At 43.6% G+C, this 26,561-nt stretch overlaps 1 protein-coding gene across 5 annotated transcripts in view; it reads right to left on the reverse strand.

Moving 5' to 3' along the window:
* The window catches only part of FARP1 (FERM, ARH/RhoGEF and pleckstrin domain protein 1), a 265,707-nt gene that overhangs the window by 46,308 nt on the left and 192,838 nt on the right, over nt 1-26,561 (reverse strand). For 2 of the 5 annotated variants that reach the window (XM_081294148.1, XM_081294147.1), the window contains exons 6-13: nt 24,338-24,435; nt 20,885-20,999; nt 19,864-20,011; nt 17,386-17,481; nt 8,667-8,830; nt 7,888-7,956; nt 6,502-6,577; nt 5,297-5,522 (exon numbers count right to left, since the gene is read on the reverse strand). In XM_081294148.1, coding sequence (XP_081150274.1) covers nt 5,297-5,522; nt 6,502-6,577; nt 7,888-7,956; nt 8,667-8,830; nt 17,386-17,481; nt 19,864-20,011; nt 20,885-20,999; nt 24,338-24,435 — 992 coding nt within the window. Of the gene's footprint in view, nt 1-4,387; nt 5,523-6,501; nt 6,578-7,887; nt 7,957-8,666; nt 8,831-17,385; nt 17,482-19,863; nt 20,012-20,884; nt 21,000-24,337; nt 24,436-26,561 lie in introns of all 5 variants that reach the window. The other 3 variants (XM_081294146.1, XM_081294145.1, XM_081294149.1) reach the window with 2 other exon arrangements.

A 26,561-nucleotide genomic window follows, 5' to 3' on the forward strand; every position in this document is an offset into this window, starting at 1 on the left:
CACCAGCAATGGATTATTTAAAAAATGTTTGCCTAAGGTTCAAAGAAGCTGTCTCTATTATAAAGATTGCCTACCAAGACTCTTTTGTAATTCCCTTGACAAAATTTAGGTTCAGTAGGACAGACTGATGCCTATGAAGTGAACCATAATGAAGGCCACTCTCGGATGGTTAGCTCATGACTACCAGAGGAGTTATGCATGTGCACAAGAGAGGGGTCCAGAAAAAAGGAGCCCTTTTTGGGAATGAGACTGAGAGAGGTCTTGCAAGTCTAGCTAATTAGAATAAGGGCCCAGGCAAAGCCAAGTGATTGAATTTGAAGCAAATAAGACAAAATAAACCTGATGGTTAAGGGACTCCTAATTTCTTGGTTTTAAGCTCAATCTACTTGGAACCCCATGGCTCCCTGGTTGACAGCTACAGTTCTAAACCCATTCTATGTTAAAATGTGAGATAATATTTTCAATAAAAAAATTGATTACAAGCATGTTGATCACCGTTTCTACATATGAAAAAGGGATCTCTATGAACATTCAGAACAGTTCTACCAACATGTAAAATTACAGTTGAATATCTCGACTTTCCTCCTTTAGAAACTGACTGACAACACGATGAGAAAGGGTGCCAGGTCTAATACCCAATGCATCTTCAGGACAGACTGGACTACATGTGCTCAGTGGAAACGGAGGGGCTGGTGCCCTCATTTCATTTTGCAAACCTGACTTTTAATCATTACTTGGTTTGAATCTTCAAAGAAGTTCTTGAGAAGAAAAATTGTTATCATTCACATTTTAAGTGCAGGCCACGTGGAGCAACTTGGTGAGATAAATCTGTGAGAAATTCCCAAAGATGAATCTCACGTGGAGGGAAGAATCTGGCCCACAGACTTCCTCTAATTAAATGCCTGTCTAACAAAATGCCATCGATGGCATCCAGATGACTATTAGAGGGCTGAGGCAATTCATTTTAAGTTTCTGGAACTCATTAAGTGCATTTCTTCATGCTAAAAGAATTTCTTGCCTTTTTAGTTTGCCCTTAACAAGCAATAGCCAAAGCAACCACAAAAGGGTCTATAATTTACATATTTTGAAATCATATCTAACAAAAGACATTAAAGCCAGGAGGCCTGTTGTATAGCCAGGGGTGGCTTCAAGATCTGTTTCTATGTCAGGTTTGTTTTTCATCCATGGCCTTTGAGATCTGTCACAGAGCAGCGGAGAGCTGCCTGTGTCTGAAGGCCTGGGGTCCTTGTTGATCCTGGTGACCTGTGTGACAGCTATTATATTGTAAAGATCAGTCGACAGGTCTTAGGGAACCCTCTGGGAACCCGAATGACCTGACCCAGCCTCTAATCATCTCTGGCCTCCCCTCATCAGTGCTCTGGAATCTTCCTGAGTAAATACTCTCAGCATATCAGGATATATGGCCTTGAAATAAAGGATACCCCCACTGGGTGGTTATTGTTTTGGGTATCAGAGATTGAACCCGGGGGCACTTAACCACTGAGCCACAGCCCCAGGCCTTTTTAAAAATTTTTATTTTGAGACAGGATCTCACTAAGTTGCTTAGGGCCTCACTAATTTGTTGAGACTGGCTTTCAACTTGCCATCCTCTGGTCTCAGCCTCTCGAGCTGCTCGGATTATAGGTGTGCACTATGGTAGCCAGCTACCCGCATTGTTTTAAGCACTATTAATTACACCAGGATTGATGCTTAAGTAAATACTGGCCAAGAAGCAGAAACTGAGTTGCTTGGCTGGTACAAGACCAGTAAGAGAAGAGCCCATGTGCAACTCTAAAATCGGAAATGCTCCTCACTATAAAACAGGACACAAGGCAAGACTGACTGCTTTCAAAACCCTTTGCTTCTGTAGGAAAAAGCATAACACAACAGCTGCTGGAGCATGTTTACATTTGATGACTTGTGTTCTACTTGCATTATAAGTTAATAAGTAGTGCTCACTCACATTTCATCATCAGACTGCTATATAATTAGAGGTAAAAATAAAATTCATTTGAACAAAATCACCTTCACAGTTAAACAATATGATCCCAAACTCGACTCTGCTCAACTCACATTTGACGAAGCTTTCATAATGGGAATTGATGTCTTTTTCTAAGTCTAAATACAATACATAAAAATGTGTCTTAACTGCAAAACCCCACAATTCGAAAAGCAGTTCTTTCTACCTATTATGGCCTGAAACTGCCTAATTCAAGTTGATATGATTCCTAATGGTCACATCTAATTTTAATTATTAAACCATACAAGATTCTCCAAAATTAAAATACAGATTCTAAAAAGTCCTATGCACCAGTATATCACACGGAGTAAAATGTCGAAATCTAGCGACCAAGGTCTAGTTTCAGCTCAGTTGTGTGATAGCTATATTATTATGTGAAACCACTTAACTTCATCAGATCAGTTTTCTCATCCAAAAAAGAAGGTTTGCCTAGATGATTTCTAAGGTCTCCTTCTAGTTTTAAAATTCTGTGATTCTGTTGAATATAAAAGTCTAAAGCAAGATGTAAATAGACTACTTCAATGAACAACTTTCAAAAACTATTCAATAATCAGTTTGATTCATCAATCATGCACTGAATCAAATGATTAGAAAAATGAAATTAGAATATTTGCATAAAATTGGATTAAGTCATCAAAATCTTTAAAACAGACCTCTTGAAATTCATGTGGACAGAGGATCATTCATGAACCACAAGGTGATTGATACGTCTGTTTGTTCTAGGCTGCTGCCAAATTCTACTCTGTTTCATAAATATGCCTAGTTCCTCCCCTACGAAGAGGCCACAGGATGAGTTCTGTAAGGCCGCTGGAAGGATGGCACATCAGAGATGTATCATGGTTACAACTCTTTTCCATAATTTTGCAGTTACTTTGTATCTAAAAATCTTATTCTATGATTTAAACTGTCCCAAAGACTTAAAAATACAAATAACAGGCATTAAAAAAAAGAATTTCATTTATAATGCTTTTCTTACTATGCAAGCAAGCAAAAAAAAAAAAAATTAGCTAACACTTTCAAATGTGTTCTGGTAGATTCTACAAGGCAATCAGCTCTGGTTGAGAAGTGACCCTGGCTTGTCCAGTAGAACCATCTGGGGAGCCCAAGCTGGAACCTGGACCAATAGGTCAAAATGGCGAGGGTCAGGGCCAGGCATCACTGACTTACATGGCTCAGGTGTGCAGCTAATGCAGACACACAGTGTGCATTAAAACCAGGCTCCCTGATCTACAGTGGGGGAATGCTGGGTGAGGGTGTCTGACAGAGGGGAGCAAGGCTTAGAAAACATCAACTCTTTTTGTTCCTGCTCAAAGAAACATCCAGTGTCACTGTTCCCAGTAGAAGACACTGTTCATAAGAATGTGCATGAAAACCAACCCAGGGCAGCGATGCTGGAGAGTGGTCTCGCTGGGCTGCGTGTGATTGACAGGCACACATCTAGCTGGCTGACCCCCTGGAGACCTGGAGCCTACAGGGAGGCGTTACTTTCCCCTGCGTCACTTCTTGGTAGCATTTCTGTTTCACCGACGGATTCTGAGAGCCAGAACGAAGACCTCTTACAACCTAACCAGCAATTTGACCTACCAATACAAGCCCAAACCAAACCAGCAATTCCAAATTGGTCAGGATTCAAGGGGATCTGATGACCTTTATAGCATTTCATATGAAGCCTAGAAAGCAGAGACAACCCCACATTCTTCCCATTAAAATATTCATTATTCTTGACTAAAATTTCACTGACACAATCTCAATTAGCAATCAACTCTGGACACTGGGCCTTGAATTTTGTCCACTCCTCATTTTATGAAGCAGAGAAAAGTGGCCTTCTAAAATGGAAGAGAGAGGTAGCCAGTGCCTTTCCTGTGACCTCAAAAACACTTCAGTCACTCAACCAACAGGAGGGGGATCTGCACACAGAGCTGAACACATGGAAAACTGCCATATAAATATAACACACTACGCACGTTACCAGATCCATCACGAAGTGTTTCTTCCTAGCCTTCAACCAGTAAGACACACAAGCTCCTGGTACCTTGTCATGAGGACACCGTCCACCTCGTCTGGAAATAAGCCACTTGTGTGAAGTTTTGTCTTTCTTAAAAAGATTTTAGAAGTCGTATGCCTGTCCAAACCTGTGCCTGTCCAGAACTTCCTCTAACAAATGTTGTCTAAAAATTAGAAAGTCACTAGAATGGATCATCTCTGTTGCAACCCTGGACTCATGACCCCCGCTAACCAATAACTGGCCACTTGCCTTCTCGTGTCCTCACTCCTCCTCCTCCTCCTCCTTCTCCTCACTTGGAGGCAGCCCACCCGAGGCCATCTGACTTCTCCGCACAGAAGAAGAGCTCAGAACTGCGGGGCGGCCAAACACGAGGGGCTGGCCCAGGGGGCTCACCAGAGCAGAGTCCGAATCGCTGGATTCAGTCTCACTGCTGATGGGGCCTTCCATCATGTGCAAGGGTGCCAGCTGGCCCACCACGCCACTGGTGTGCACTGACCGCACGAGGGGCACCTTGGAGGGGGGACCCCTGAGAGGTGCACCGTTGGCCAGCATTCTAGCTTCAGCCGTGGCCGTGTGGGCTAGGCCTCCCTTTGGGTGGTCATCAAGCCTATCCCCGTCCTCTGCGGCAGACGCTACCTGGCTGAGGATGAGCGGATCTGTCTCTGACTTGTTGTACCTACTGGGGAGGTTCCGTAAGTATGGCCGCTGCAGGGTGGGGGAACAGTTTTCCTCCTGAGGACCCCTCTTTGGGAGAGCGTCTTCTCCCGTGTCTCTCTCTCTAAGCTCATGTCCGTTTTCAGAAACATAGCCCTGGGACCCGGTTCTGTCCCAACTCATATCTGGACTTGAACTTCTGCTGCCGGGGGACAATTGGGTGGCCAGGGGGCTGTGACCAGTTGAGGCCCTGAACATCTCATCTATCAGGGAGCTATGTCTTGGGAGTCCAGGACTCCCACTCAGGTCAAAGGTTATGTCTGCTGAATCGTCATCCAGGAACTGTCTGGAAGGAGGCCGGGAGGACTTTGCAGAGGGAGGGGAAGCCCTGCGCCTAGCCTCTGAATGCCTCTCATCCCTGGAGAGCAGATAAACACCGCTGGTCAGATCACCCTCATAGTTGTCATTTGTTTGGGACCGTGACTGGGACGCTTGTTCTCTGAGGAGGTCGGATTCACTATCTACATCACTGCAGTCAATGAAAGGGATGGAAGTGCTGCTGCCTCTGGCAGCCCGGGATGCTGGACCTGTGCTAGGCTGCGGGGGCTGAGGTTTACTCTGCTGGACGCGCTCCTTGACGCCCTCCTCCTCCTCCTCTTCCTTGGGTGGCGCCTTGGTGGCTCTGTCTGCCGGCTTGCTCCCCGCGGGGCTCTTCTTCAGAGCGGGGCTTTGGTGTGGCCCTGACTCTGGGGTGGACACTTTCAGTTCCTTTCCTTGCTGGCAGCTCTGGCCACCGGGGGAGTCGGCACCTTCTCCGAATGTAAGGCTGGTGCTCTGCGGAGACTGGGGGGGGGGCAGGGGAAGGGACAGGAAGAGAAAGGGGACTGTTAGTCCGGAGCTACAGGAATAGAAGTCTCCAGGGGCTGAAAGGTCTGCCACGCAGAGCCTGCCTGGCCCTCCCCAGGGCTCCACGATGCTCTGATGAGGGGCAGGTGCTTGGAGGGGCGTCGTGACCTGGAAGGTTCTTTCAGGGTAGGGAAGCTACGGCTGGGTCCCAGCAGCACTTGGTCACCGTCCCTGCTGTCTAGGACCCACGGTGTCAGACTGGGTTTCTGTGGAAAAGCCCTTCCAGCCCACGAGCAGCTTTTGAAGCAAGGGTGGGACAGAAGGAAAGCCCATCCTTGACCCCCAGCATGTCCCCCAGGAACACCATGTCCTCTCAGCTACACCTCCCAGGGGCCAGGCAGGTTGAGAGCTCTCTGTGGACTGGCACAATGAAACCTCCTGCACATTCCTTCTCAACAAAGGTCTTATTCTCTTCAAGAGAAAACCCTGAAAATGTACCCAGAGGCCAACTCTGGGGAAAATGAGCTCTCGCCACCCTCCGTACAAGAGCAAGAACGTCTTCTGGTGCCAGTGTGGTCACTGCCCTGTAACACGAGTCCTGGGAACTTGCTGCCCAGCTCTGAGCCGGCTGAGGCCCCCAACCCTGGCACCACTTGGCAGCAAAGAGGGTCCTACCTCTTCATGCAGGTGACCCACTCAGCAGGCAGGAGGGCTCAGCTCTATAGCGTCTGTGCCTGTCTCTGTCTCCGAGTTCAGGCCAATAGAGAGAACTTTCCAGAGGCCTAGACATGGACAGTCAGCCAAAAATAGGCCCCACTCCTGCTGTGCCCACAGAGCACAAAGCCTCTGCTGGTCAGAGGCAGTGCACAACCATATTCCCATTTATAACACCCCCAGGGACAAAGGACTAGAAAGCACTCTGCCAGGCCCAGAGCTCGGCGGAGGAATTCGGTGATGAGTTAGAAAGATCACAGACCTGTTTTGGCACTTCTGAATTTGGTTCTGTGGGCTGCGTAGCAAGGCTCCGGATGGAATGAATCTTGCTGTGTTTTCTGGGAGAGATCACAGGAGACAGCTAACATTAGAAGAATTTTGTTTTTAAATAAAACAGAAAGGCCTTCCACTGAAGCAGCACCAGGTCCTCTCTTGATAAGGAAATCCAAGCCGCTTGTAGATGCAGGACTTGGAAACCCTCACTTGGTCCTGTTTCTCCAACACCTACATGGCCCTGGGGAAGGCACACTCTGAGGACGTTCTGCCATCCCTGTGCAGCTGCAGCCGGCCTGACAGACAGGCACCTCCGCTCACTGGGGAGGACTCAAGGCTAGAAGAACCACTGGGCCTCGGAGGCTCTGAATTACGAGCCAAGGTCTAACAACAGGAAATCAATTTGGGTATTATGTAGAACTAATTTCTACATTAGTTCTGTAGTAGAGGATATCACTGCTATCAACTTAGTCTCTTAGGGACAAAGGGCTACATGAATTATAGACTTGGAAGTAGAAAGAAGGGACTTAGAGACCAGTAACATGGCTCCTTTATCTTTTCCCCTCCTTGGTTTACCTGGGTCCCTACTCCCACTGAAGAAGCATCAGGAAAAATTTTCAGGTACTCAGATTCAGGAAACGGTATAAATATATCCTGTGGAACAGCTACATTTGGATGTTTGTACAACAAGAGTGAATGGGGCCACCTCTTATGTGGTCCTCAAAATATAAATTGCTACTTGTTCAAGAAAATTACAGGGTTTGTTATCTCCAGATATGCAGGCAAAACCCTCCTTCCTGTGCATGACATTTCTGGATAAAGGACATGAAAAACCATCAGAGATTGGCATAAGGTTTGTTTCAGCAAAATCAAAACACAACACTGAAATAACTCGAATGTTTATCAACAAGGAATGAAAACAAACACTATAATACTATAGGACACTTCAGATGGATCTTAAAAACAGGACACTGTTAAAAAAGTGGGATGCATAATTAGATTTCTTCAGGTTTGGGAACATATGCACATACATAATGAGGTGTCCCGGGGATGGAACCCAACATGAAATTCATTAAGGTTGAGTTCCCACCTTATGCACATAGCCTGAAGGCAATTTTACATGATAATTTTGGTTTGCTGACCCTGCCCTCAGCAAGTCACCCCATCTTCCTCATTGTCATCATATTCTTCTCATTTCACCTTACTCTGGAGTGTGTGCCCAGGGTCAAAAAATGCTCCTCTCATACCAAACTTGCTGAGGGTAACTGTGGGGCAGGAATCGTGACACTACCCAACCCCAAGCCTGGTGAGGAAACGCTCAGGAGTAACAGACTGTTGCCTGATGAGTATGGACCAGCATCAGAGCTCCTCTTACCTTTCAAACTGCACTTTTTTGTGTCCTCCTTCCTTAACATAGTCGAGAACCTGCTTCTGAGTCCGACCGCTAAAATGCAGACCATGGAAGGAAAGGGAAAGACACCAAGGTGATCTCATTTAAATACATATACACAGAGCTCCGCCATCTCTGCTTCCCCGCCTTCCCTAACTGGGGGAAACGCAGGTGCCTGTGCCAGCCAGGAGTAGAGCAATCCCGAAGCGAACCTGAGCTGCCGAGTCCATTCACTCCCTCGACAGTTCTCTTACGTATAATAGACAAGGCCTTCCATTAGCTTAACCCACTAATGAGTGTGTTTGGCTATGAAGCAACCATCCCCAGACAGATCATGACAGAAGGGACAGTGCGGTCCACTGTGGGACTTCCACTGGCTCCAACAGGATTCAACACATAGTAGACGCTCAGATACTTATTAAGAACTCAAGTGTGAACCAAAGATGGGCAAGTCTACATAGGGTTCTAAATGTAAATAAGATACTTTGCTGCTACAGAGAAAGGAAATTGTTTCTGGATTAGAGAATTATGTTAAGTGTTTACTGGGGCTGGGTTAACTGCCACGTGGCTCTCTAAGGTTTACATGGAGCCCAGAAGGATGACACTCTGAGCCAAGCCCAGGCCCCCATCAACCACAGCTCCTGCAGCCCAGTAAGTGTTCCTCCTAACTCCTTGCTCAATGTCACAACAGCTGTGACAGGTCTTAGGAAACATCTCAGTCACACTCCCACGGCACACAGGCAGGTGTGAAGTGGCACTATTACCTGAAGCGAAATGATGACCCTCGACTAAAGAGAACAGGCTTTGGCTTTGGTTTGGGCTCTTCGAAAAGTCTAAAAAAGGCGTGATGTTCCACACAGATTTTCCAAAAGGACTTGCAAAAATCCCGACTGGCCATTAGGAATTCCAAGGTGTCCTGGTATGAGCTCTGAAAGAACAAAATACAGCTTTGGTTTTCCCCATTGTTCACAGTCATTCTGTTGAAACATGAGAAAAGGAATAGAAATGAATTTGTCCAATAAATTTTCAGTTGTGCATTTTATTGCAGCAAGATCATTAATTCAAAGACTCATTCAAATATAGTTGCTCCAAGGACAAGAGGTGGTCACGTTTCAACCATCTTCTTCCCCACAGAATTCCTTTTAGGAACCAACACAAACCAGCGGCACAGACTGAGCAGAAATGGTATCCTGCTTTGGCAGAATCCATAAACATACTGCAATCACTTGGCTTACATTTTCTTCTTTAAAAAAGAAAAATCCAAGTATTAAAATTCCTCCTTTGCCTCTTTTAAATGACTAAAACACCAGTCTTCCTCCTGCTTTCTTCCTCATGGTTCCTGTTAACATTGATTTTATCTCGAGTCATTTTCTATTAAGCAGCACACACAGAGGTTTCAGGATGGTGGAACAGGGCAGGCCACTTTCCTGGCTGCTCTGTGGAGTAAAACCAAGAGAGCAGACAGGCAGCTTCTCAGGTGGGTGAAGAAAAAAGAGGTGGGGTACCTTACTGGAATTTAATACTGGACACTCAAAATAGATTGGGGACTTAGGATGTTGGATATAATAACATGAGGAAGAAATCTCCAGTGTCATAGCCACTACCATGGCTGGGACACCAACCAGAGAGGTCCCTCCACCAGCACAGAGGAGGGATGATAAGGGGATTAAAGGAACCAGGATTTTAAGGGGGACTGAGGTGTGGCTGGGTACGGAGAGTTTAGAGATCAAAGACGCTGCCTGACTAAGCCACAAGGCAAATAGCCCGAATAGGAAAGAAACTGGTGTAGAGGACAGAGGAAGGAACCGTTTTGCATCTACAGCACTGGGACCTGCAGCTGAGGGAGCCGAGTCCTGGGAAACCCAAGTCTGGCCTCAAATACAGGCCTGGCCAACCCACCGACAGAGAGTGTACCGAAGTGACCAGGAGAAATCAAACATGGAGAGAGGTTAATACAGGGTCAGTGGTCACAGAAACCCACTGGTCTCTCCCCCTCCTCCTCTAATCCGGCTGCTTGCAGGACTGGCTGGGAGAGAAGCGCCTGGATGGGAATTTGAAAGGGCAGGGGCAGGAGAGATTGAGTTTGGAGACCGAACCCAGGACCAGGAACCTTGGGGTCCACAGGTGATGGAATGGACTGGCATTGGTTCCTCCACCACCTGAGTGGCACTCAGGGGAGATCCTGGGAGCAGTCTTCCAGCGTGCACTGGCAATTGCTGGGCTTTGGAAGTGTGTGGATGTAGAACCTCCAGACCAACTGGCATCCAATGAAAAGCCTGGAGTTAATCTAAACCTAACCCCCCTCCAGGGGTTCCACCTACAGGATCACTCTCTTGCCGAGCACACCCACTCGGAGGGTGGAGCAAGCATCATACTCCAGACAACCAACCCTACCTAACTGCTGAGAAGGGAGGCTGAGAATCTTTTGAACTCCAAAGGAAACGATTCTTTTCAGAGATTTTTTTTTCCTCATTTTTTTCTTTTCTCTGCTTAATTGTGGCCTTAATGGGTCATGGATATTTATACTATTCATATTTTTTTTCTTCTCTCACCTTCATTTTTGAAACCATATTTTTCATGGATAAGTTTTCAAGGACTAGGAAGTTTAATTAGTATATTTCAGTTTTGTTTTGTATACTCTTTTAATTTTTAAAATTATTACTATATATTTTTTCCTCTCACTTGCCTGTTTCTCTTGAATCTCTTTCTTTTCTCCTGCTAAGACAATCTATTGTTCCCTCTTTCACGCTTCCTTTAATTTTACTTTTTTCCTCTTTTCTCCTCCCTCATAATTATCACATCCTACATCACTTCTGTTCTCTCCATGTCCACCATTTGAAATTGTAAAGTTACTGTTTTGCAAACTTACTGTTTTTATTGTAGGCAATAACTGATCATATCATTTCTGTTTGTTGTGACAACATTGTAGATGTCATAGCAGGGACAATTTGGTTTAATGCTGTACACTGTTTGTATTGGTAGTTGTTATTATTTGTCTTCCCTTAAAAGGTGAGGTACTGGAAATCTTCAGGGACTCTATAAGTCTCTGGGGTAGAAACTCTACTGCCTCACATCCATACTCTTCGATGGGGAAACACACAAACACGAAAAATCAAGGGAACAAATTGACCCAAACAAACTAACATACTTCAAAAATAGAATGCATTGCCACCACAGTGGAAGAAATGTCAGAGTAGGAGTTTAGAATGTCATAATTAAACTAATCTATGAGGCAAAAGACAATTTAAGGAGCTATATTAGAGAGAAAATACAAGAAGCAAAAGATCACTTCAATAAAAATAGATTCTGGGGAAAAATGTAGCAGAAATCCTTGAAATGAAAGAATCAATAAACCAAATTAAAAAATTTAATGGAAAGCATCAGCAATAGACTAGACTACTTGGAGGACAGAGTTTCAGGCAATGAAACTACATATACGAAACATATAATCTTGCAAATAAAATTGACCATGAAGAAAAGATGTAAAGAGACCATGAACAGAACTTCCAAGAAATATGGGATAACCTGAAAGGACCAAATTTAAGTTTTATTGGGATAGATGAAGGGTCAGAGATACAAACCAAAGGAATGCACAATCTTTTCAATGAAATAGTATCAGAAAATTTCTCAAACCAAAGAATGAAATGGAAAATCAGATACAGGAGGCTTACAAGATCCCAAATATACAAAATTACAACAGATCCATTACCATGAAAATGTGTACAGAATAAGAATAGAGTTTTAAAGGCTGCCAGAGAAAAATGACAAGTCATAATTAAAGGGAAACCAATTCAGATTTCTCAATCCAGATCTTCAAAGCTAGGAGGTCTTGGAACTATATATATATAGCCAAATCTATCTATCTATCTATCTATCTATCTATATATATATATATATATAGCCAAAAAATATCAGAAGGGATAAAGAAGGACATTTCATACTGCTTAAGGGAATTATATGTCAAGAAGAAACCACAATTGTAAATATTATTCCCCAAACAATGGAGCATCTATATATATCAAACAAACCCTTCTTAATTTCAAGAATCAAATAGACCACAACACAATAATACTTAATGACTTTAACACATTTCTCTCACCACTGGGTAGATCCTCCAAACAAAAACTAAATAAAGAAGCTATAGAACTAAAAACTACAATTAATAATTTAGACTTAACAGACATATGTAGAATATTTCATTTATCAATGATTGAATATACTTCCTTATCAGCAGCACATGGATCCTTCTCTAAAATAGACCACGTCTTAGGCCACAGAGCAACTCTTAGCAAATACCAAAAAACAAAAAAGAGATAATATTTTGCATTCTAGCAGACCATAATGAAATGAACTTAGACATCAATAATAAAATAAAAAACAGAAGCTACTGTAACACCTGAAGACTAAATAATATGCTACTGAATGACCAATGGATAGCAGAAGAAATCAGGGATGAAGTTAAAAAATTCTTAGAGGTAAATGAGAATAGTGACACAACATATGAAAATCTCTGGGATACTATTTAGGCAGTGCTAAGAAGAAAGTTCATTGCATTGAGCTCATTCATTAAAAGAACAGAAAGCCAACAAATAAATAACCTAATATTACATCTTAAAGCCCTTGAAAAAGAACAAATCAACATCAAAAGCAGTAGAAGATAGGGAATAATCAAAATCAGAGCTGAAATCAATGAAATTGAAACAAAAGTAACAATCCCATTTGGGGTAAAATTGGGAGTTCATAACCCACTTCAATCTAATGTATGAAATATGATATGTCAAGAGCTTTGTAATGTTGTGAACAACCAATAAAAAATAATAAAATTTAAAAATAAATAAACAAATAAATAAAATAAATTTTAAAAATTTTAAAAAAAGTAACAATCCCTCAAAATTGACAAAACAGAAAGTTGATTCTTTGAAAAAATAAATAAATTGATGAACCATTAGCTAAGCTAATGAAAGAGAAAACTCCAATTACTAAAATTATCAATGAAAAAGAAAATACCACAAGGGACACTACTGGAATACAAATGATAATCAGAAACTATTTTTGGGGCTGGGGATGAGGCTCAAGCGGTAGTGCGCTCGCCTGGCATGGGTGAGGCCCGGGTTCGATCCTCAGCACCACATACAAAGATGTTGTGTCTGCCGAAAACTAAAATGTAAATAAAAATATTAAAAAAAGAAACTATTTTGAAAATTTATACTCTAATAAAATAGAAAAATTTTAAGATATCAACAAATTTCTAGACATATGACCTACCCACATGGAATCAGGAGGACACGGAAAATTTAAACGGATGATTGATTTCAAGCAAAGAAATTGAAGGTGCCATCAAAAGCCTACCAAGAAAGAAAAGCCTGGGACCAGATGGATTCTCAGCCAAGTTCTACCAGACCTTCAAAGAAGAACTAACCCAATCTTCCTGAAATTATTCATTGAAATAGATAAAGAGAGAACCCTTTTAAACTCACTGTATGAATCCATCAAGGAAAGAAAATTTCAGACCAACATATCCGATAACATAAATGTAAAAATTCGTAATAAAATATTGACAAATAGCATACAAAAATGTATTAAAAAGATAGTGCACCATGATCAAGTGGGTTCATCCAGGGATGCAAGGATAGTTCAACATATAGAAATCAATAAACGTAATTCATCACATCAGTTGACTTAAAGACAAGAATCACATGATTATCTCAATAGAAGCAGAAGAAACATTTGATAAAATACAGCATTCATTCATGTTCAAAACATGGGAAAAACTAGGGATAGTAGGAACACACCTTAACACTGTAAAAGCTACAAATACACTAAACCCAAGGCCAACATCATTCTAAATGGAGAAAACTGAAAGCATTCCTTTTAAAAACTGGAACAAGATAGGGATGCCCTCTTTCACCACTTCTATTCAAAACAGTCCTGAAAACTCTAGCCAGAGCAATTAGAAGAAAGAAATTCAAGGGATATGAATAGGAAAAGAAGAACTCAAACTACCTCTATTATCCAACAACTTGATTCTATATTTAGAAGACTCAAAAATTCCACTAGAAATTAGGGCTAGGCATATAGCTCAGTTGGTAGAGTGCTTGCCTCACATGCACAAGGTCATGTGTTCAATCCCCAGCACCACACACATACACACACACAAAAAAAAAAAAAAAAAGAAAGAAAGAAAATGTCTAAAACTCATAAAAAAATTCAGAAAAGTAGAAGGATATAAAATTAACACACATAAATCAATTGCATTACTATACATCAGTGATCAATCAACTGAAAGAGAAATTAGGAAAACTATCTCATTCATAATAGCCTCTAACAAAAGAGGTAAAAGACCTCTATGATGAAAACAATAGAACTCTAAAGAAAAAAACTGAAGAAAACCTTAGAAGATGGAAAGATCCCCCATGTTCTTGGATAGGCAGAATTAGTATTATCAAAATGGCCACACTACCAAAAGTACTACACAGATGTAATGCAATTCCTGTTAAGGTTCCAATGATATTCTTTATAGAAATAGAAAAAGGCAGTCATGAAATTCATTTGGAAAAATAAGAGGCCCAGAAGAGCCAAAGCAATCCTCAGTGAGAAAAGTGAAGCAGGAGGCACCCCTATACCAGACCTTAAATTATACTACAGAGCTACAGTAGCAAAAATGGCATGATATGGGCACCAAAACATGACATGTAGACCAACGGTATTGAAGAGAAGACACAGAGACAAACTCCCATAAATATAGCCATCTCACACTAGACAAAGGCACCATAAACATACACTGGAGAAAATTTTAGCCTCTTCAACAAATGCTGGAAAAACCAGAAATCCATATGTAGCAAAATGAAATTAGAACCCTATCTCTCACTTTGCACAAAATTCAATTCAAAATGGATCAAAGACCTAGAAGATGAAAAGATCCCCCATGTTCTTGGATAGACAGAATACGTATTGTCAAAATGGCCAGAGATACTGCTCCTACTAGAAGAAAATGTAGACCCAACTCTCCATCATGTTGGCTTAGGAACCAAATTCCTCCACAAGACTCCTAAAGTGCAAGAGGTAAAATCGAGAATCAATAACTGGGATGGTGTCAAACTAAAAAGCCTCTTCAAAACAAAGGAACAATCAAGAATGTGAAGAAAGATCCTACAGAAGGGGAGAAAATCTTTGCCACCTGCACCACAGATAGAACATTAATCTCCAGGATATATAAAGAACTCAAAAAACTTAACACCAAAAAACCAAATAACCCAATCAATAAATGGGTAAAGGAACTCGACAGTTGATAGAAGAAATACAAATGGTTAAAAAATATATGAAAAAATGTTCGACATCTGTAGCACAATTAGGGAAGTGCGAATTAAAACTACATTGAGAGGGCGGGGGCTGTGGCTCAGTGGTAGAGCGCTTGCCTCGAATGTGTGAGGCCCTAGGTGCGATCCTTACACATTTAAAAAATAAATAAATAAACAAAAAGATTTAAAAAAGAATGAAGGTTCATTGACAACTTAAAAAAAAAAAAAAACAAAAAAACCCCACACACACTGAGATTCCATCTCACTCCAGTCAGAATGGCAATTACCAAGAATACAAGTAACAGTAAATGTTGATGAGGATGTGGGGAAAAAGTTAAAATCATACATTGATGGTGGGGCCACAAATTGGCACAACCACTTTGGAAAACAGTATGGAGATTCCTCAGAAAACTTGGAATGGAACCACCATTTGTCCTGGTTATCCTACTCCTTAGCATATACCCAAAGGACTTAAAATCAGCAGACTATAGCGATAGGCCACATCAATGTTTATAGCAGCTCAATTCACAATAGTTAAAGTATGGAACCACTTGGGTGCCCTTCAACAGATGAATGGATAAAGAAAATGTGCTACACATATACAATGAAATATTACTCAGCCACAAAGAATAAAATTATGGCATTTGTCAGTAAACAGATGGAACTGGAGACCATCGTGCTGAGTGAAATAAGTGAATCCCAAAAAAACCAAACACTGAATGTTCTCTCTGATACGTGGATGCTCACTCATAATAGGGGGCAGGGAGGGAAGAGTGGAAGTTCACCAGATTTCACAGGGGGAAATGGGGATGTGTATAGGAAAGACAGTAAAATGAACTGGATGTAACTTTCCTATGTTCATATATGAATATACGACCAATGTAACTCAACATCATGTAGAACCACAAGAGTGGGAAGCTATATTGGAATGTATGTATGATATGTCAAAATATATTCTACTGTCATGGGTAACTAAAAAGGACAACTCAAAAAGCATACAACTCCAGCCTCCAGGCAACCCCAGGAAATATACAGGAAATGAAACTATGTTTTTTTAGAGTACAACAGTATTACTCTCAGCTGAAAAATTTGTGTTCTTTGATTCTAGAAAGAAAATGTGGTAATTTTCTATTCCAATGAAAATTGGAACACTACCAATTATAGCGGCCATGTTACATACACAAAATGGACCGCAGTCCTTCCCATTCCCAGCAGTTTCAGCTACTTTGGGGGATCGCGTGGCTTTACGCAGACCCAGCTTACAGGCAACATGTGCTGTGGTTCTGAAGCTTTCTGGAACTCCAAGAGCATTTTTCCCCCAGAGAACCATCCACAGTGGACGCTTGCTCACCAGTCAGGCCTCGTAAGTCTGCCCCGTCCATAAACCACAAACCTAGTCCATAGGCCATAAGCCTGGACGGCCGTTGGCCATCTTTTTCCAGAGGAAGGACTCGTAAGCCCTGGGGGGGACAGACATGAGGGATGTATCATCTTATCTCCTCCACGGTTGTTTCAGGCAGATGAAGAAGCGGCTGTCCTCCCCTTTCCCGACCCTGGCCTGGCGTGGCCTGGGGAAGGAGGGGGCTCTGTAGGGGGGAGTGGGGAGTGGAGACCTCTTCTGGGGTATTATTGCAGGGCAATACCTACACTATGGGAGAATGCTCGCTGGGGTCTGGAAGCTGGGTAGGGGCTGGACACACCGTGGAGCGTAGCGCCGGTTGTCAGTTAGGAGGCAGCTACCTGGATTGTACAGGGAAACGACCCTCTCCCCAGGGGCACATCTGTACCTACCTGAACCTAGCTCTGCACACTGTGAACAGTAGAATCACGGAGCACTTTGGCATGGCTATCTGTACAGCCACCCAAGAGTTCCTTATAAGTTGGGTGTGGTGGTCCATGCCTCCCAGTACAAAATAAATAAATAAATAAACAAACAAATAAATATTTAAAAAATATGTATGTATAAATACATATATATTTTTAAAAACATATTTATATAAATATAAATAAATAAATGTGTGTGGGTGTGCGTATACACACACACACACCTATATATTTAAATTTCTTTACCAAAGCACCTGGGCAGCAGCTGGCCAAAGCTTCAGGGTAGGCCTGCTGAGTGCAGACTCAACCCCTGGCTCCAGCCATGGCTCCACTGGCCCCCTCTCACCTCTGAGCCACTTACATTCGCATCTGGACGGAGCTTGACCAGAAAGCGCTTCCTCTTGAAGCTCAGCTTCCGCACCTTGGCCCAGTTGAAGGCATTGATCTTGGTGAAACCCTAAGAAGAAAGAGCAGCGTGTGAGCCAGGACATGCGTGACGAGCAACGCGGGGCCGAAGGCAGGGCTGACATCAGACTGCCCAGGAAAGATGACTTTCGCTGTGGATTCGCGGCGTGTGTGGCTATCAGATGATACCATCCAGGATCATTATTTCCTACTGATTATAGGAGCTCTCAAACTAGGTCTGCCTCCAGGGAGAGAAGGAGCTGGTCAAGGTAATGATAAAAAGATAAATAAAAATGAAACCATGACAACCACCACAATAACTAGCAGCTGTCACTGTGGAGTGCCAGGTCTGTCCTAGGGCTGTGCTCACCTTATCTTATCAAGCATCATACGAAACTCAGCAAGATGGACTTATCTTTGTTTTATAGACATGGAAACTGCAAGTGAATATATTCTAATTTGCCTAAAACCACTTGGTAGCTATTGTTAGTACAACCAACCCTGTCACCTTGGTCCAGGTTCCTGCTCACCAATCTTCCTCCCCTGGGGGAGGAGGAGGCCTGAGGATGTCTTCCAGGTGGCATGTGGTCTCTGGGGGAGACTTACAACCCAAGTAGCTCTGGTCAGGGGAGAAATGATAGACAAGGGGAAGCTGCCAGATACAAACATCCCCCCAACCCTGACTCCACCGACATTAGGGTTCCTCTTGAGCTCCCATCCACATCCGTCCCATCTACTCCAAGTGGTAGGAAGGAAGCATTCAGGTACTGGCAAGATTAATCCTGAGGCACAGCCTTTGCCCATAATTAAATTATCCAGCAATTCTCAATATCTAGATTGTATCAAACACCATCGAAGCAAAGTAATTCAATTGTGGAATTCTTCTTTCCCTTCTTATGATTTTGAGACATGTTTAAGGACGGTGATTTTGGAATTTAATGGTAGTAATGAAACCACATTTCTTAATCAATGCTCAGGGATCATTTAGGCAGGTCAGAAACTGTTAGGAACCACTACCTCTGCAAATGCCACCTTGCCCTCAGAACCTGTCGCTCCCTATCACTAGATGGGAAACCCCGCTTTTCCTGGGATGTGATTCCAGGGTGTAAAAATTGGCACCTGTCATTAACTTCTGAGGCATTAGCAGAGAACTGCTGTAACTTTAATAAAATACCAAGGGTAACGTTAAGTAAAAACCAGCTGAGCTTTAGGTCATGAAAGGCTTTAGGTCAAGCACACAGTTGCAACTTCAAAACTGGGTGAAATGTGAGCCCATTCACAAGAAAGGCAGAGGCTTTCTACATACACATTTAAAACTAAACACAGATGACCTGCTGGTGTTTCAAACCAATGTACTATGGAAACGTCTGGAGGGTTGTTGTGTGTTTGCTGTGCCCTGACTTCATCTCCAGGGCAGCACTGATATGGGAGGTCCTTAGGTCATTGAGGGCATGATCTTGGGAAGGATAAATGTAGTTCTCCAGAGACCTTGCGGCTTTGGCTTCCTGTCTGGCGATGTGATCTCTGCCTCTCACATGCGATCCTGCCCCTGTGATGTCGTCCACCATGAGGTGATATGGCCAAGGGGGCCCATTCCCAGGACCAATGCAATGCTGTTTGGATTCTTAACCTCCCAAATGAAAAGCTAAATAAATCTCTTTATGTTATCCAGCCTCAAGCATTTCATGTAACAGAAAAGGCACTCATGCAGGGGTGGTGTTGAACCTATATACAGAAGGAACCTACCAAACTGCTCACTTTAAATATGTGCAGGTGAGTCAATAACACTTTAATGAAGCTATTAAGAGAAAAGCACAGATCAATACAATGGTCCAATAGCTGGATGATTGAGAGCACACATTTTAGAGAGCAGAGAATCATTATACCTTTAGATAAAACAGGTAAGATTCCAAGTACAGTGGTTTTTCTTTTCCCCCTGCAAAATGACTACAGTGCCAGGATATGGTTTTTATGAACTTATAAGACTACTCCATCTCAAAAGTACACATTACACATTGTAAGTTAGGTATATTTGAAGTCCTAATTAAGCTTCCTAAACCCAAAGTGGGTTAAAAAAAAAAAGTCACTATAACAAATGTCCTTTCCTCATGGGAAAAAGTGCTTATTCTGGGGTCTAAATTGCGATTCCAGTGTACTATGTTCTAAGTACAGGTCTCTAGGCAGACAGGTTTCTGCAATCCTACAAGATCAATAAACCTAAAGAAGCCTACAATATGGATTTCTCAACCAGCACAAGGGAGAATGAAAAAGAATCTAGAAATCAAGGCCCTGGAGAGCAGAAACATGAGATGAGGTTACCTTTTCCAGTTCTCTAGAAAACAGCGGTCAGAGGTCACCCACATGTACCAGGGGGGCAGGCCCGCGCTCCTCCCCCTCTCTGGAAGGGAGACAGCTGTGTTCTCAACCCTCTCACCTGAAACACTAGGATTCCCGTGTTGGCCACGGCCAAGTTGATCTTAGTGCCTTCCCTGTCCTTGGCCGGGTGCAACCGGATCCCGTACATCTCTAGTCGACGGGCCACCTCCAGGAGCTGGAAATCGGACTCTGCTGGTGTTTGTCCACTGACAAAAGAAAAAGGACAGAGGAAGGTCAGGAGGTCTCCACTCCCTGGGCATATTCACTTGAGATTAAGCAGCTTCTGGGGGGAAATAAAAGGTGCTTCATGGCAAAAAGTGGGGCTGTGCGATCAGATGACACCCAGTCTCCCATTGGTCAGAACCCAAGCCTCACAGCTAGGACAGAAGCTCTATTGCCTGGGGAACAAAGCTCCAAAAGTCTGTCTCACACTCGGACAGCTTTTTGGAGACTCAAAGAGTTTCCTCCAAGGTCGCATAAAAGATCATGGTGTTAAACAAGCTTTTAGTTGCTTGCAAATAATCTCAACTCACAGGCATGGTTCAAGGCAACACGGTCTCCTACTGTCACCAGGCTCAAATGCCTATTTTGGTGCAATAAGAAAAAGCCCAGGGAACAACTAATCCAAGGAAAAAGCAAGAAACAAACAAAAAATGGAGACATTACAAGGGTTCTCGATTTTTATATATTCTTACATTGTGCCTACTTTCACACCTCCCAATTTCCTGTCATGATGAAAACCAGCTGGTCCTTGGGTCTAACACTCTCTCTTTTATTCCAATGCCTGGGATGTCCTAAAATGTCACAGACTTACTCAGGTCTCACAGGAAAGCCAGCCAGGGCCTCGAGCCCCTGTCTTAATTAAGGGGTGACCTGCGTGGCACTCGGCCTCTGCGATCTTTTCCCCAGGATTTGTGTGTTTCGTCAAAACTGTGTGTTTGTGCACACACCATGCCATGAGAGACACGCTGCCACTGTCATCGGTTGCCTTGACAATGGTGGCCCTGACTTTTCTGCAATTCCTTCTTTCTGGGAGGCAGGGAGCTCCAAGGACATAGGAAGCCATGCACGGGACTCACATGTGGTTGTGGTGAAATTCCACGATTTTGTCTTCTAGCGCATCTTGCTGAGGTATGTACTTGTTTTTTGCTAAGTGCTCTCTGTCCAATGCTTCATCAAAATCCCCAATCTCAGCTAAAAAGAAACAGAAAGAAAGAAAAAAAAAAAGAGGGAGACCATGTAGGATGAGCACTTCACAGTCTGCTGAATCGCCCAGCTGGCAAGACAGAGCTAACAGACAATACCAGGGGAGCAGCTGCGGGGGACGAGCTCAGGATGAACGTCAGAAGTGGGGACGTGAGGCGTAGTCAGCAGTTGTGGCAGCCTAAGAAGACAGCCACACTCCTTCTCACCACTGACGGGTGGAAAGAGGACTTACAATCACCCATCCTTATACCCACATGTGTACCTGGTATCTTTTTGTATTATTTTAGTATACATTTTTTTAATTGACACAAAAATTGTACATATTGACGGGGTACAGTGTGGGCCTTTTGGTGCAAAGATCAGATCAAGGTGACTGGCATATTTATCATGTCAACATACATCATTTCTTTGTGTTGGGAACATTCAAAATCCTCCCTGTACCATCTTTTTTGAAATATTCAATTAATTGTTGGGAAGCACAGGTATCCCAGTATTCTATAGAACACCGGAAGTAATTTCTCCTTTCTTCTACCCCCCACCACTGGGGGTCACTTCCCTTTTTGGCAATCAATTCTGTTATGCGGAAGAGCGTGTATGATTCTAAACAGGCCCTGGAGTTTCGGGACTTGGCAAAATCAACGTTTGAAACTCATATATAAAACAATTATTAGTGCAAAACTCAAATCCTTTATCCCGGGGAGTAAGGAGAACTATAAATGGGGTGTAAGAGTAGAAATCTAATGTTTCCTCAAAAAAAATTTCTTTTTAGAGTTTATTACACTTCTTGTATTCCTGTTGTCAGAAATAATGGGTCAGATTGCAAAGCCTTACAGATTTTTCATCCATAACAAATACAATTCATTGTCTCATACAACCTCAACTTAGTCCTCAAAATTGATGGAATGGGGGCTGGGGCTGTGGCTCAGTGGCAGAGCACTCGCCTAGCACATGAGAGGCCCTGGGTTTGATCTTCAGCACCACATAATAAATAAATAAATAAAATAAAAAAGTATTGTGCCCAACTACAACTAAAAAAAAATAAATATTTAAAAAAAATTGTCAGAATGGGCAAATTTACAACATGGAACTTCAAGTAACAGGTGCGCCTGTAGCAGCGCTAGCTGTAGGGCCCCTGGGACAGCATGCCCTTCTCTCAGTTTCCTGTTCTCTAGGCAAGAAGCTGAATGACGAGTAGCCTCAGGACCAGAGCCCAGCTATTTTGAGGAAATGCCAGTGAGTGGTTGCTACGGAACCCACCTCTCGCCTTGCTCCATGAAGCAGCCTGTCACCCTTCGGGCAGTGTACCTGCAGTCATCAAGCAGGGTCTGGCCTGTGTGCTGCTGTGAATCATACCCACCGGGACCACTTCTCTGCACAGAACGATGCTGGCTCACCTGGCAACGTCTGGTCACTGATGAGGCCACCCTCCCACTGGTTTCCTGCTACCATGGCCAGTAACAGTGTCCTGACTGCCCTCTGGACTTGATTTTCCCTCCCTAATCAGAGCAGAAGTGCTGCCCTCCATCACAGAAACCAGTGCAGCCATGAGAGCTGACCCGGCATCCTGCCATTGTCATCAGCTGCCTTGACAAGGTGGCCCTGATTTTCCTGCAATTCCTTCTATCTGGGCCGTAAGAAAGTCCAGTTGACACTTGTTATTCAAGGTGGTCATGATTTAAAAGTCTCCACAAACACTGAATTTGTGGCTGCTGAAATGTTGTCCTTAAGTGAAATACAGGATTGGGTTCTTTGAGAAAACGTTTTCATTAAGTGAGACCCTGTTTTGCGCATTTCTATTGAAGCACATCTTGTTCCATTGCTGATTCGTTCACACTGAACTCCCAGCCAATAGCAGACCTCATGCTTGAGTGAAGTTCATCTAACACATGTGCTTTCTCCATAAGGCACATCACACTACGCGAAGGGACCCTAGACGGCACTTTGGACTGTGCTTGGGGCCCATGTGAACAATGAAATCACTGACAGTAGCATAAAAACTTGAAAAGCGTGGCACTAAATAGACCGCAGAAGGGACACTTGTTATCAGCACGAGAGCTGAGATGTGAAGGCAGAGCTCAGCCCTGCTGAGCCAGCGGGGAACCTGCGCATCAGGTAGTGGGAATGGTTCTCAGTCCCAGGTATTTCTGCAAATAACCAAGGAAGTGCACACGTCGTGGTTGGGGGTCGATTTTAGTGAGTAGGTAGGCAGACTTGCAAATCACAGAATCTGAGGGCAACAAGGACCGACCAGATATGCGGACATCACCTCAATTCTTAGCTCCTTACGGGCTGTAAGTCTGCCGATATGATTTAGATGTGGAATGTCCCCCAAAGGGTCACATGTTGATGGCTTGGTCCCCAATGCCAATGTTCAGAGGTGGGGCTTGTGGAAATTGGATGGGGAGGGGTCCATCATGGATTAAACCATTGGGATATTTGCAGCCGAAAGGAAACTGCAGGAGGTTGGACCTGGCTGAAGGGAGTGGGTTCTTGGGGGCACACTCTGGGGGACTATCTCTGTCCCTGCACTGGCTCTGCTTTCCAGCCGCCATGAGGTGACAACTCTGCTGTCATGTGCTCTCTGCCATGATGTTCTGCCTCACTACAGCCCAGGAAGATGGGGGTCAAACAGCTATGGATTGAAAGCTCTGAAACTGTGAGCCATAATACATCTTTCCTCCTCTAATTGATTTTCTCAGGAATTCTGTCACAGCAATGCAAAGCTACACAGCGGGGCTTCCTTGGTGACCGCATGGCTCACTCTTTTGCACGAGTCGGTATGAAGGAGGTTCAAGCCCCAGGTTTTCCTCTTGCACCAGGGTCGACACACCCAAGCTATCTTTCCTTCTGGTCGTTGCCTTTTGATGTCCTCTAAAATGCAATGGCAGTCAATGACCGTGACATTCACTTGCTCCCCAAGTGTCCTCTGTGAAACAACTTGAGAGAGAAGTGAATTCCACAGCAGTTTTATATCTTAAGGCCAAAGAGCCATATTCCATGACGGATATTAAACTCAGGGACAGGTCAGTACGAGTTTGGCGTCTTTGGCCACCATTATCCATCTTTTCCTTTGAGACAACTGACACATCAATTGCGTAAGCCTCCTGGGAAAGGCGGACGAACACCAGGACACACAAGTCCTGGCTAATGAACACTAAATGGAGCTGGGAGGGCCGTTTCTCTTCCAGGCATTCAAGCCAAGAGCAAAAAGGACCCAAAGACGTCCTCACTGCTGTTTGTGTCGGCGTGTGGATGTGACGTCCCCTGTCAATCAGATTTCTGTGTGGTCTCCAGGGTGACTTCCAAAGGAAGCCAACAGGACTTACATTGTACGATGTGTGAGATCAAGAGAGCAGCGCTGGTGTCATTGCACGTCAGCCTGCCTTGGGCCAGGTCCTGCTTCACCTGCAGAGCAAACAGGTACCTGCAAAGGTCAACAGAGATGCGTGTCACACAAAGGGAGAAGGAGGGACAGAATCATAGGCAGACCCACTCCTGGCCACCTGTGCACACTGTGGGACACTAAGGAAAGGCATGAACGGCTGCAGGGCCAGAGGGCTTGCGGCCACTCATGGGGTGATCCAGTCCCCACCTCCGTACAAAGACAAAGGACCAGGAGACACGCTGCAATCGCTACACGTGACGAGCAGGGCTTCATTTTATATGGAGAGAATGCGAATCCATAACCTACTACCCCACATATGCGAGCACGTGTATGAAACATTTGCAGTTTTTTTTATAGGATCAGTCAACATACTCCAGAGTGGCTTATGGCTCAGACAACAACAGCAGTTCACTGCCAGTGAATCAGAAAGACAGGTGTCTCTTCCAAGGTGTGGTCTTTATTTGCTTCTTCCACATCTGTAAAATTCAACTTAAGTTATTGTAAGATTCTTTTCTTTAGGTTCTTGGTAAAGCAAGGCATCATTTTTGGTATAAAAGAGGTATTTGAACATTAGAGAAATGAAATAAAAACTGCCTAGTTTAAATGACTTGAAAATACCAACTCCGACATTTTTTGAAGGGTACTGACCATGGGGCAATCTTGTCACTGCTTGCAACAGCGTCTCCTCCATAGCAACCCTTAGCAACCAGATTCCGTCCTTCACACAATTACCAGGACACGGAGGTAGGTCCCTGGAGAAATTAAAGATTCGAGGTCCTGGGGAGCAAAGAGCCTGGACTGGGCAGTTACTCTGGGAAGCAAGGCAGTGAGTGATTACATCTAAAGAGTAAAAGAAGTCTCCTCAATCTCCTCCTATGGCCAAAGTTGTGGTGACTTGAACAGCAAGAAGACGATTAAAGTGCACTAAAGTGTTCACTGAATTAATGAAGGTTCATGGGTCTATGATGACAGTCAGAGGGGTGGAGGGAGGGGAGAGGGAGAGGGAGGGGGAGGGAGAGAGAGAGAAAGCAGAAGTGGAATACATCACTACTTGAAGACACCATTAAAGCAGCTCCTTATTCAAAAACTGGTCACCCAAGGCAAGGCCAAGAACTTTGAACGTCGCCTGCCTCTCCAGGGGTGTCCCTGTGGCTGAGGCACAGATTCACTCTAAGAATGCCAACCTATAACATGGCAGGAATGAGACCTCCTTCCACACCCCGGAGGAGATGACCGACCGTGGCAAGGACCGTCAACTGGTGTAAGTATGGCTCAGGAAACTGGACTTTCATGAAGGAACACAAGTTCATTTCACAGTAGAAGGTTCAGGATGTCACCACCAAAGTCACTGAATGATCTTAGATCATGGATGGGACAGAAAGTATAAAACACCCCCATGACAGGGTCTAGCCAAAGAAGGGTCACGGCATCCAGCGAGCCTTGAAAACCAATTTCTAGTTTTCTGGAATATTCAAGAGTTTGAAGGATAAAGCTAAGGAACACCCGAAGGAAGCAACATGGCCAGCTCAGGACAGAAGATAATTTGCAGTACAACAGGACAGACCGTGAAGGGAAAGACTGAGGGACCAGTCTAGATTAAAAGAGGCCCATAGGAAATGGCAAGCGGCTATGTGGTCAGACAGTGAATCTGACTTCAGAATCAACAGACATAAATGACAGTTGGGGAGAAGTAGGGAGGTTTGAGCATGAGGTCATCACTGAGATTTAAAGTACACTATACATGCAGAGAAAAAAAATTAGAAAGGTTGTCATTCTAGTATGATGGGCCACAGAAAAGCAGTATTTTTGCTTTCTTAATCCTGTTAAAGTGCACATTCTAACGTTCCACGATGTATAGTGAAGACTTTTATAATAACAACAGGTTATTTTAAATTCTAAACAAAAGCCTTTAACAATAGTAACCAGAGGTTTCCATAAAGAATTATATGAGATGATATGTGGAAATCTGACTAGAACAAAGACATGCATTAAATGTAGCAACTTTTTTTCATAAAAGAATAATTAATCCGCTTTAAAGGAAATTCCATCACTAAGAACTAAAAAAAGCCATAGAGATGATTGTGTAAACAGCAAACAAGAACACAAAGAACAGAAAAACACCTCAGCCCCACCAGGTGACGACAGCTGACCTTTACCCCAGCTCC

The sequence above is a fragment of the Spermophilus citellus genome (genome assembly GCF_964194105.1).
Source record: "Spermophilus citellus genome assembly, chromosome: 1".
Classification (NCBI taxonomy): domain Eukaryota; kingdom Metazoa; phylum Chordata; class Mammalia; order Rodentia; family Sciuridae; genus Spermophilus; species Spermophilus citellus.